The sequence below is a fragment of the Labeo rohita genome, chromosome 12 (assembly GCF_022985175.1).
Source record: "Labeo rohita strain BAU-BD-2019 chromosome 12, IGBB_LRoh.1.0, whole genome shotgun sequence".
Lineage (NCBI taxonomy): Eukaryota > Metazoa > Chordata > Actinopteri > Cypriniformes > Cyprinidae > Labeo > Labeo rohita.
The window spans coordinates 1,032,586-1,045,578 of NC_066880.1; the positions used below are offsets into that span (position 1 = coordinate 1,032,586).

Consider the following 12,993-nt stretch of genomic DNA (forward strand, 5'->3'; position numbering starts at 1 on the left):
TTTTTTATAATTTAGACAGTTTTTTCTCACAATTCTGACTTTTTTCTTATTAGAATTACAAATTGTGAGGGGAAAAAAATCAGAAGTGTGAGATAAAAATGCAATTATCTTTTTTATTTTTTTATTCCAGGGTGACAAAAAAAAACAGTATTGAGATCTCACAATTCGTACTTATTTTTTTTAGCATTTTATCATTCAGATGATAAACTCGAAATTGCGAAAAACAATTTTTTTTTGCGAAAAAAAAGTTGCCACTACCATAAAAAAAAACAATTGTGAAATTTCACAATTTGTACTTGTTTTCTAGCAATTCTGAGTTTATATTTTATAATTCAAATGATTTTTCTTGCAGTTCTGACATTTTCTTAGAATTATGAGACAAGAGAATTGTAAAATAAACAATTGCGAGATGCAAAAGTATTATTATGAGAAAGTCAAAATTATGAGATACAAACTCAGAATTCTGACTTTCTTTTGCACAATTCTGACATTTTATTTTTAAATTAAGGGTCAAAAAGAGTCAGAATTGTGAGATATTGTATAAACACTTCTGAGAAGTCAGATTTGCAAGATATAAACTTGAGATTGCGAGAACAAATGTCAAGAAACAAAAAACAGAATTGCGAGATCTCACAATTCATACTTTTTTCTTGTAATTCTGAGAAAAAAAACGTAAAAATTGACTTCAGAAACTCAGAATTATGACTTTCTCACAATTCTGAGGTTTTTTTGTCTTAGAATTGCAAGAAAAAAAGTCAAAATTGTGAGTTATAAACAGAATTATGACTGACTTTCTCATCAGTTTGGAATTTAAATCTCACAATTTTGACTTTTTTCTTTAATTTGCGAGAAAAAAGTCTGAATAGTGAGAAATTGTATAAACTCACTTTTGAGAATTTAGATTTGCTCCATAATAAACTCCAGATTGCGAGAACAAATGTCAAAGCTGTGATATGGAAAGTTGCAATTACCATTTTTCGTGGCCGAAACAAAAAAACCCAGAATTGCGAGATCTCAAAAAAAAAAAAAAAAAAAAACTATAAAAATTATAAATTGTGAGAAAAAATCTGATCACATCAATGATTTTTTTACATTTTTATTCCATGGTGAAAAAAACAACAACTGCGAGATCTCGCAATTCATACTTTTTTCTCACAATTCAGAGAAAAAAGTCAAAATTGCATCTTCAGAAACTCAGAATTATGACTTTCTCGCAATTCTTGAGTTTTTTTCTTAGAATTGCAAGAAAAAAAGTCAAAATTGTGAGATATAAACAGAATTATGACTTTCCTTCTCATTGGTTCTGAATTCATATCTCACAATTTTGACTTTTTTTCTTTAATTTGCAAGAAAAAAGTCTGAATTGTGAGAAACTGTACAAAGTCACTTCTGAAAAGTCAGATTTGCAAGATATGAAAACTGATGTGGAAAGTTGCAATTACCATTTTCTGTGGCAGAAACAAAAAAAAAGAATTGGAAGATCACATAAATCATACTTTTTCCTTGTAATTCTGAGAAAAAACTCAGAATTCAGTCAAAATTGAAACTTCAGAAACTCACAATTCTGACTTTTTTTTTCTTATTAGAATTACAAATTTGAGAAAAAAATCAGAAGTGTGAGATAAAGATGCAATTATCTTTTTTATTTTTTTATTCCATAGTGAAAAAAAATTGTGAGAACTGCAAGATCTCACAATTCATACTTTTTTCTTGCAATTCAGAAAAAAAAGTCAAAATTCAAGAATTATGGCTCTCTCACAATTCTAGAGTTTTTTTCTTAAAACTGCAAATTGCAAAGAAAAATTATACGAAAAAAAAAAACAATTGTAAGTTGTAAATTAATTTTTGTGAGGAAAAAGTAAAAAATGCGAGATATAAAAAGACTTTCTTTCTTGCTGGTTCTGAATTTATATCTCACAATTTTGACTCTTTTCTTTTTATATTTGAGTTTATATTTGATAATTCAGATTATTATTATTTTTTTGCAATTCTGACTTATGAAAAAAGGGGAAAAATTTTTTTTTTCGAGATCTCACAATTCATACTTTTTTCTTGGTTCTTTTCTTAAAATTGCAAGAAAAAGTCAAAATTGCGAAATATAAACAAAATTATGACTTTCTTTGTCATCAGATCTGAATTTAAATCTTACAATTTTGACATTTTTCTGTAATTTGCGACAAAAAAGTCTGAATTGTGAGATAAAGTCACAGTTACCTTATTTCTTAAATTCTGTGTCAGAAACGGGCTTCCATACTTATTGCTGACAATCACAGAGCACAACTAAAATCAGGCCAGAACGAACGCAATCAGTCGATGTACTGCGAGAGCCACCGGAAACCTTCGCCGTAACCCTGCTTCTTCAAGACGCTGCACATGAAGACCTCCAGCGGCCGCACGTTCAGCTCCTTCAGAGACACGCTGCCCTGCAAACACGACTCTAGTCACCTTCAACTATATTAAACTAGACAAACATGTTACTTTGCTGAAAAGTGTATTTCGGCACTGACCTTCCCAGTGGTCTGTCCGTCCAGAGCAAACACCTCTCGCAGTCTCATCTCGCTCACGGCCTCTGGACGGTCGATCTTATTTCCTAAAACCAGCACGGGCACGCTGGAAATCGTCTCGTCTGACAGCAAAGCCTGAAAACACACAAACTGACGTCAGAGAGAGGAACGTCTGCGTGTGATCGGCTGAAGGAACGCAGACTTACGTCCAGCTCCACTTTTGATTCTGCGAGACGCTCGTGATCGGCACAATCCACGAGGAAAACCACGCCGTTGACCGCAGGAAGGTAGTTCTTCCACACTCTCCGTGCTGCAAATGAAAAATAAATAAACATGAAAATAATGTCAGCTTTTTGTTCCGACAGAAATTGAGTGTACAGGTTTGGAGCGACATGAGGTGAGTAAATGATAAATACAAATTCTATTTCGGGTGAACTATTGCTTTCAATTTGTTGAATTAAACCGCATGACTGATGCTGAAATGGTAGTTCTGACCTTGTACGTGTCCACCCAGATCAAATGTAGTGAATGTCATTCCTGCGATGGTCAGCTCCTCTGACGCTGAGACAAAACACAGTCAAACCTTTATTCATCTCACAGCTCGATTGTGTTTTAATTGTAGTAATTGAGTCTTACTGGGGTGTAATGTGGGCACATGCTGTCCTAGTCTGTCGTCTTTGAGCATGTGCAGTAGAGTCGTCTTCCCGGCATTATCCAGCCCAAGAAAAACCAGCTTTCCAGACTTCTTATACAAACCTACACAAAAAATTATGTAAAAAAAAATAAATTATATATATATACACTACCGTTTAAAAGTTTGGGGTCAGTACATTTTTATTTTTATTTTTATTTATTTATTTTTTTTTTTTAAGAAATTAATACTTTCATTCACCAAGGATGTATTAAGTTAATAACTAAAAGTTTATTAAAAGTTAATAATAAATAATTTACATTGTTATAAAATATTTATATTTTGAATAAACACTGTACTTTTTAAACTTGTTATTCCTGAAAAAAATATTTGGCAGCACAACTGTTGATATTATCCAACATTGATCATTCTAATAATAAATCAGCATATTAGAATGATTTCTGAAGGATCATGTGACACTTAAGACTGGAGTAACAGCTGATAAAAATTCAGCTTTTCATCACAGGAATAAATTCTATTTTAAAGTATGTTAAAATAAAAAACATTATTTTATATTAAATAAAGTAATTTTTCAAATACTTTTATTGATCAAGCATGCATTAAATTGATCAAAAGTGACAGTAAAGACATTTGTAACGTTACAAAGTATTTCTATTTCAAATAAATGCTGTTCTTTTGAGCTTTCTATTAATCTGTGAATCCTGAAAAATAAGATGCATCACAGTTTCCACACAAATATTGTGCAGCACAACTGTTTTCAACATTGATAATAGCAGAAATGTTTGATAAAAGCAGCAAATCAGCATCTTAAAATGATTTCTGAAGGATCATGTGACACTGAAGACTGGAGTAATGATGCTGAAAATTCAGCTGCGCATCACAAAAATAAATTACAGTTTAACAGATATTCACATAGAAAATGATTATTTTTAATTATAAAAATATTTAGGATTTTTTACAGTAGTTTTAATCAAATAAATGCAGCCTTGGTGAGCAGAAGACACGTCAAAAACATTAAAACATTTTACCAGACCCAAACCAATTTTGACAGCTACTGTACAAGCAGTCAAGAGTCTAACTATCTCCTCATTTTTTATTCTGACTGTTTTCCATGTTGGAGTAATATCTGAGTGATTAAAGCTCAGAGATCAGTCAAATGTTTGTGACCGCAGCAGGTGTTTTTAATCTGAACTCACCTAAAAACTGCAGCACTCCACTGAAGCCTCTGTAGATCCAGTCGAATATAAATGACATTGCAGATGTTTCCTTAAAAAAAAAAAAGAAAGATTATTACTTTAAACATCTATTTAAAAAAAGCTATTTAATCAGACGGATAACTTAAAGACTGTACGTTTTAAGCTTCTCAAAGAAGAAACACTAATATTCATCTTCTGTAAATATATGCAGAATAAACAGACACACCACTAACAAACATTGCATGTTTTTACACTGTGTGCAGAATTATTAGGCATGTTGATAATCTGGTCATATTTTTTGACCAATTCCAAACCACAACAATCTTAATAACTACTATTAATTTTGTATTTAATCATTTATATGTGATATATAATTGTCTGTGAAGGCTGGAAGTGAAAAACTCCTTATATTCAGGTGTGCAGAATTATTAGGCATGTTTTCTTTTACGGATAAAATGAGCCAAAAAAGAGATTTAACCCAGACTGAAAAGTCCAAATTATTAAATGCCCATGAGAAGAATGCAATACTAATGCATTACAAGAATTTGCAAAGTTCAGGCTTGACCATTAGACAGCGAAACGCTTGTTGAGTCTGCATGGTCAGAAAAAACAGGTGGAGAAGAAAAGACGCATGTTAACTGCAAAAGAATTAGGAATTAAGGTGAAGAATTAGGTGTGACACCATCAGGAACCGTTTCCAGTTCTCCAGCGCCACCATTTTCCAGAACTGCAACCGACCTGGAGTCTTCAGAAGTGCAATGTGTCAGGTTCTCAGAGACTTTGCTTGGTAAAAAATCCTAAAAAATGCCCCTTACTTAATAAGAATAACAAGCTGACGTGTTGTGAAATACATGAAGACAGTTTTTTTATATGCTTTAGAGACAGATAAGTTGAGAGTGACTCTTGAAGGACAAGCATCACATCCTCTTGTGCCTCTGATTCAAGAATTTATCTTCCAAAATCTGGCAGTAAGTTTTGGGAGTTCATGTTTAGTCTCTTATCCTGAAAAGTCTGACTTGCAGAGATGGACTAAAATGAACTCCCAAAACTTACTGCCAGATTTTGGAAGATAAATTCTTCCTAAAGATAAAAGATAAAACTGAAAGATAAGTTTTAAAACAAAAAGATAAAGATGAAGATAAAACTGTCTTCATGTATTTCACAACACGTCAGCTTGTTATTCTTATGAAGCCAGGGGCATTTTTTAGGATTTTTTACCAAGCAAAGTCTCTGAGAACCTGACACATTGCACTTCTGAAGACTCCAGGTCGGTTGCAGTTCTGGAAAATGGTGGCGCTGGAGACTAAACGCTTCCTGATGGTGTCACACCTAATTCTTCACCTTAATTCCTAATTCTTTTGCAGTTAACATGTGTCTTTTCTTCTCCACCTGTTTTTTCTGACCATGCAGACTCAACAAGCGTTTCGCTGTCTAATGGTCAAGCCTGAACTTTGCAAATTCTTGTAATGCATTAGTATTGCATTCTTATTCTTATTTAGACTGATGTGGTTTGGAATTGGTAAAATGTGCTTGGTAAAAAAATACGACCAGATTATCAACATGCCTAATAATTCTGCACACAGTGTAGACATGCAACTAGGTAATACTATAACATTTTCTAAAACATTGATATTTAGGGTGCTGTATTATAATATTAATCAATGTGCATGTAAATATTATGTTAAAAATCCAGTACCATGGTATATCGAGGTACAATAACACCTTTACTGTACTCTATAGTGTACACTACATACAGCAGATCAGCTGTCAGTGATGCACATACACATTCTGTACAGTACATCAGTTTCCTACTTAATATTATATATTATAATTAGCAGTGTTGGGAAGGTTACTTTGGAAATGTAACAGGTTACAGATTACAAGTTACTTGATTTAAAATGTAATAAGTAGTGTAACTTTTCAATTACTTTATTAATGTAACTTATTACTTTTAATTACTTTTTGATTATTTTTCTACATTTCTAACATTTCTTTCACAATCCTTCATCACTTGAATTAAGATTATAATAAGTAAGCAGTGTTGGGGAGTAACTAGTTACATGTAACGGAATTACGTAATTTAATTACAAAATAAATGTAATTGTAATTAGTTACAGTTACTTTTGAAAAATGCCAGTGATTACAAATCTGAATCTTTTCACACACCCACCCACACTTACAGATTTAATTGACTTCTTTTAAATTGCATTGACTGCTCTAAAATGGGACGCCAATGTTTCAGGAGTTTAGGACACAGAATAGGACACATGCTTATTCGATAACTGTTTTATTTCCTATTTGGGTTTATGCATAAACTTTATTTTTTAAGATTGTTTTTTCCAAGGCATTGTTAGATGCCAGTGTTTTCTGTCATAACTATGCAAACATCTGATTTCAAACCCAGTATCATAGCTATTAAACTATTTCTTGTTATGATGTTATTTATGTTATGACATATAACGCAACTGCGTTCACAGTGACCGGAGTTTGATTCCCGTCTCGAGGTCCTTTGCCGATCCCGCTCCCCTCTCTCCTCCCGGCTCTTTCCTGTCATCTCTCTACTGTCCTATCACAGTAAAAGGCATAAAAAGCCCAAAAATATAAATATAAACTCTTTCGGGGCAACTTAAGTCAGTGCTATATGTTTGATAATTTTTCGTGGTGGAAGCTTTGTGTTTGGTTAGCTAATAAAATATTAAAGCTTAATTCAATATTATCTGTACAATTTCTTAATTCTGTCATCCTGGTATCATGGACTTGCTCTATTGTTGCTGCCATTTTTTGTACACTGTAATTGATTATAAGATAACTAACAGACTAGTACTACTACTTAACTATTTATGTGGTGAAATGTTGTGTAAGAAAACTGGTATGACTGCACTGTGTCCCTAAAATGTCTAGTTTGAACTTGACGTTTTCTAGCAACTGATTTCTTCATGGAAGCTTTGCGTTCAAATATTTCAACTCAGATCAGTGTTTCGTGTCTAAGTATTTTGCCACGTAACATCTAAATAATCTATCAAGCAGCTGTGTAATAAGTGAGATAATGTACATTCAGCCAGTTATCACAAAATAAAGATGTATGTTACTTATTATAATCTTAATTCAAGTGATAAAGGATTTTGAAAGTCTGACAGTGATCAGTGTTGAGTGCTACTGTAAGGTTCACTCTGCCTGGTTTAAATGTTTCAAAATGATTAACAGTTGAAAATATTAGAAATGTAGAAAAGTAATCAAAAAGTAATTAAAAGTAATAAGTTACATTACTTTAATAAAGTAATTGAAAAGTTACACTACTTATTACATTTTAAATCAAGTAACTTGTAATCTGTAACCTGTTACATTTCCAAAGTAACCTTCCCAACACTGTAAGTAAGGGATATACATACATCTATATTTTGCGAGAACAACTGGCTGAATGTACATTATCTTACTTATTACACAGCTGCTTGATAGATTATTTAGATGTTTTGTGGCAAAATTATTAGACACAAAACACTGATCTGAGTTGAAATATTTGAACGCAAAGCTTCCATGAAGAAATCAGTTGCTAGAAAACAGTTCAAACTAGATATTTTAGGGATACAATGCAGTTGTTCCAGTTTTCTTACACAACATTTCACCACATAAATAATGAAGTAGTAGTACTAGTTATCTTATAATCCATTACAACGTACAAAAAAAGGCAACAGTTGTGTTTGTATGAAACAACAGAGCGAGTCCACCATACCAGGATGACAGAATTAAGAAATTGTACACATAATATTGAATTAAGCTTTAATGTTTTATTAGCTAACCAAACACAAAGCTTCCGCCACGAAAAATTATCAAGCATATAGCACTGACTTAAGTTGCCCCGAAAGAGTTTGAGCTGTGTAATAATTTTTTATATTTATAATTTTGGGCTTTTTATGCCTTTTATTGTGATAGGACAGTAGAGAGATGACAGTAAAGAGCCGGGAGGAGAGAGGGGAGCGGGATCAGCAAAGGACCTCGAGACGGGAATCGAACTTGGGTCACTGCGTTATATGTCATATATTACATATATTATATGTAATAGCAATGATACTGGGTTTGAAATCAGATGTTTGCATAGTTATGACAGAAAACACTAGCATCTAACAATGCCTTGGAAAAAACAATCTTAAAAAATAAAGTTTATGCATAAACCCAAATAGGAAATAAAACAGTTATCGAAGCATGTGTCCTGTTCTGTCTCATTTTAGAGCAGTCAATGCAATTTAAAAGAAGTCAATTAAATCTGTAAGTGGGTGTGTGAATAAATTCAGATGTAACCCCCTTTGTAATCACTGGCATTTTTTAAATGTAACTGTAATTTAATTACATATTTTTTTTCTCAGTAACTGTAACTAATTACAATTACATTTATTTTGTAATTAAATGACGTAATTCCGTTACATGTAACTAGTTACTCCCCAACACTGATAATTAGTATACTATAAATATATCGTGTAACAATCATGACAGACGAAACACACACAGATCAGATGAGTGACAGAGAGTCATCAGGTGTAAGATAACACACACACACACACACACACACACACACACACACACACACACACACACACACACACACACACACACACACACACACACCGTTAATCCCGGGCCTGAATAAAGCCTCGACCGGTTCTCTGTGTCTCTGTGTGTGTTTCTGTGTGTTTTTATCGTCTCTCACCGTTTGTCAGACGCGTGTCGCGGCCTCAGTGCGTCGTCGTTAAATCCTCGGGTTTCTGACGCGATCGCTGCCGTTATTATAAGAAAGCGCGGAGCCGCGGCGCGCCGGAGCGTCTCTAGTAACCCGCAGAATCTCTCACATGAGCGCGCACGGCACCCGGACCGCACTTCCGCCTTGACGCACGTCACTGTCGGTGCGCGATCTCATTGGTTGGAGAATATTAATAATTTTACAGTTAAATAACATAATTAAATCAAATTTTCGCGTGTGTGAGGCATGAAAATAATGTCACAATACTTAAACAAACAAACAAATAAATAAAAATATGTTTCACATCAAGATCACGACGTCTAGAAAAATGTGTCTTTTGTTTAGATGTAGTTTAAGTGAACCTAAGTTTAATCTTGGTAATATTTTAAAATGGCTTTGTTTGTTTGCTTGTTTGTATTAGTGCTGTAAAAAAAAATCATCGGATTTTTAAGAACTTGTTTTGGAAAATATGTTCAAAAATGTGTTAAATTTCAAGTAAAACCTTCTAAAATTTATGTTTACTAACACTTAAGACCTTGCTCTTAATGCTCTTGTATATATGCTTAAAAAGGAAATTTGTTGATATAAACATGATATTAATGTTGATATTAAAAAATAATGTTTTATATATATATATATATATATATAATATACATAATGTTTGCAAATATATATATATATATACATAATTAATGTTTGCAATATATATATATATATATATATATACACACATAATGTTTGCAATATATATATATACATAATTAATGTTTGCAATATATATATATATATATATATATATATATAAATATATACATAATTAATGTTTACAATATATATATATATATATATATATATATATATACATAATTAATGTTTGCAATATACATATATATATATATAAATATATACATAATTAATGTTTACAATATATATATATATATACATAATTAATGTTTAGTGTGTATATATATATATATTTTTTTATATATATATAATTTTATATTTCTGTTTAATTTAATGTAATTTTTGTTTTCCTGAGCAAAAATAAATACCATACATTTTCCCTAATTTACAGAAGACACCCACTAAAATGTCATTCAGTGTCAATCTTGTCAGGCATATTTACAACAAAAATCAATTTAAGACAAAAGACAAATTACTTTCACCCCAAATACTAATTAGTTGTAATTTTACATTTTTAAAATTAGCCACTTTCCTAGGTTTTGCCTATTTGTCAGTTTTTTATTTCTCATTAAGAAAAAAAAAATTGAATATGCTCACTTATTCTTTTATATATTTTAATATGTAAAAGTCAGAACAAGCTTTTGTTTGAATTCTTACATAATTGTGTACACTGAATGACAGTGTAACATTATTTCAACTAAATTTTAATATTTTATTCTCCAAAACTTTTTATGAAACTTAAAAGTAGACACTTACATTTAATGTGCTTCTTTAATGTGCTCACAAACACCTCTCGTGGTGTGTTTGTGTAACTGCAGGTGAAGATGGCGCAGGTGTGGAGTCGGGCTGAGCATCAGAGCAGCTTTGATCAGCTGTTTCTTTGTCTGTTGCAGCAGCCCCGTATGAAGTGATCCTGTCTGGACCTGATCATCAACTGTAAGTGCAGTTCTTCAAAATGAACGCTTTGATGCGGATTTAATCACACTTTTGTGGCTTTAGAACGCCAGCCTGTGCATGCAGGTGTGTTGCGCATACAATCACTGACCGCTAGATGCCGCTGTTTACACATTATTCCAACACAATATAATTTATTCTGCTCAATCTGATGAGTTATATTTAATAGGCTGATGGGAAATGCACACAGAAAACCATGCATACAGAAATCAGTGATGTTCATCTGGATGTGAACACAAAATTCATTCACTTGTTTTGCACCCACACACAGAGAGACATTTTGGTGAGATTTTCTTAATGTTCATCCAATCTAATTTTTGTAAGTGACTTTTCTTTCTGTCTTAAAGATGTTTTCTTTGGATTGTTTGACTGCTCAAAAGAAAAATAAGGGAAAATAGGGACTATAACTTAATTAAATGTGCCTCCTGCTATCTAAATTTATGCTAAAAATATGATTAATACACTTTTACTATAGTAAAACCAAGGCTAATTTTCTTTTTTGATTTGTATTTTAGTTTACTTTTATTTTTTTCTTTATCCTTTTACGATTATACTGCGTTAATGGATTGAAGTTTTGTTCTGTTTAATAAAATAAAAAAAGATTAAGTCTTGATCTGAATCAAAAGATTCACAAACTCGCATCGAAGTCCCGTTCTGAACCAAACGATTCGCGATCCGCAGTCCGAAGTTCCGATTTGAATCAAAAGATTCACGAACCCAACCCGTTCTGAATCAAATGATTCGCGATTCGCAGTCCGGAGTTCCGATTTGAATCAAAAGATTCACGAACCCAACCCGTTCTGAATCAAATGATTCGCGATTCGCAGTCCGGAGTTCCAGTTTGAATCAAAAGATTCACGAACCCGCAACAAAGTCCCCTTCTGAATCAAATGATTCGCGATCCGCGGTCCGGAGTTCCGATTTGAATCAAAAGATTCACGAACCCAACCCGTTCTGAATCAAATGATTCGCGATTCGCAGTCCGGAGTTCCGATTTGAATCAAAAGATTCACGAACCCAACCCGTTCTGAATCAAATGATTCGCGATTCGCAGTCCGGAGTTCCGATTTGAATCAAAAGATTCACGAACCCAACTCGTTCTGAATCAAATGATTCGCGATTCGCAGTCCGGAGTTCCAGTTTGAATCAAAAGATTTACGAACCCGAACCAAAGTCCCGTTCTGAATCAAATGATTCGCGATCCGCAGTCCGAAGTTCCTAAATCAAAATTATTTATTTATTTATTTTATTATTATTATTATTATTATTTATTTTTATCTAAATCAAATGTTTCGTGAAATCTCTCGAAGTTTCAAAAGCGATCCAACTGGAGCGCTTCGAAACAGTGAATCATTTTTGCGACACAATGATTTAACTGATTTGGAGTTTCGAATATGTTTAAACCCTTACCATATGTGCTTTTTAAAGTCATTACAAGCGATGTCGAAATTCAAAAATGAATTGTTCTTATCATTGATCTGGTTTAGTAAATCGCTTGAACTGAATGACCGAACTTACGAGTTTGAATCAATCGGAGCGGTTCCAGCGGAAATGACTCACTCAATTGATTCAGTTTGTCTTTTTCTTCGCTTTTCGCGTCTTCAGCCATGTTTACAAAACACTGTCAGTACTACTACTGGTGTAGCTCACTAGTGTAATGACATAAACTGAAATAAGCGACAAAAGTATGATGTTTACACATAAAAAATCCATATTTCCATTCCAAAGATGACATCCAACACAAATCCAAGAACAGGTGCGAACTAGTGAAACACTCCATTAATATGACGAGCTGCAGTTAGATGGAAACATTGTGCATTATGATGGAGTTTGTAGCTTAATTCACTATATTTGAAATTCAGTTCATTTGCTGAGAGTTCAATAGGAAATCACTTGAAAGCATCCATTGAAGTCAATGTTACATTTATCAGTATATACTGTAATAAATATTTGAGAAATTATTGGAACGGGCATGTCATGGTATCTTTACTAAATTCTACAGCAGGTATAACAAAAGCTGTTAAACTATATATTTAATATGGGTAAGGTCTGCTTATCAAATGTTAAAACATTTATCACATGCCCAGTAATAAAGATCTGATCTTTGCCTTAATCAACCTATAAGTGGATTTTAATATTGTGTGTGTTGGTAATGACAAGCTCAAAATTAAAACTTCAATACTTGCTTAGAGAAAAGTAATTAAAGAGATGTGATGAAAAATGTTTAAAGCCATTAATTGGCGCTCAAGTTTGGAATAGTTAGGATTTTTT

The 12,993-nt window shown here is 32.7% G+C and overlaps 1 protein-coding gene across 1 annotated transcript; it reads right to left on the minus strand.

Annotated features, from left to right (window-relative positions):
- Window positions 1–1,012: 1,012 nt before the first annotated feature.
- On the minus strand, window positions 1,013–9,193 carry sar1aa (secretion associated, Ras related GTPase 1Aa). Its single transcript, XM_051125132.1, has 7 exons — window positions 9,055–9,193; window positions 4,353–4,422; window positions 3,141–3,260; window positions 3,000–3,065; window positions 2,711–2,814; window positions 2,508–2,639; window positions 1,013–2,423 (listed from the first exon to the last, which is right to left on the minus strand). Exons 2-7 carry the CDS (start codon window positions 4,408–4,410, stop codon window positions 2,307–2,309), a joined length of 597 nt encoding a protein of 198 aa, XP_050981089.1. The 5' UTR covers window positions 4,411–4,422; window positions 9,055–9,193; the 3' UTR covers window positions 1,013–2,306.
- Window positions 9,194–12,993: the final 3,800 nt, after the last annotated feature.

Bases quoted from the DNA above. Each gene is read 5' to 3' on its own strand.
- sar1aa (XM_051125132.1), bottom strand. From the start codon at position 4,410: ATGTCATTTATATTCGACTGGATCTACAGAGGCTTCAGTGGAGTGCTG. The intron at 2,640-2,710 runs GTAAGTCTGCGT...GTGTGTTTTCAG, and splicing joins AATCAAAAGTGGAGCTGGAC to GCTTTGCTGTCAGACGAGAC. The intron at 2,424-2,507 runs GTCAGTGCCGAA...TCGTGTTTGCAG, and splicing joins ACGGACAGACCACTGGGAAG to GGCAGCGTGTCTCTGAAGGA.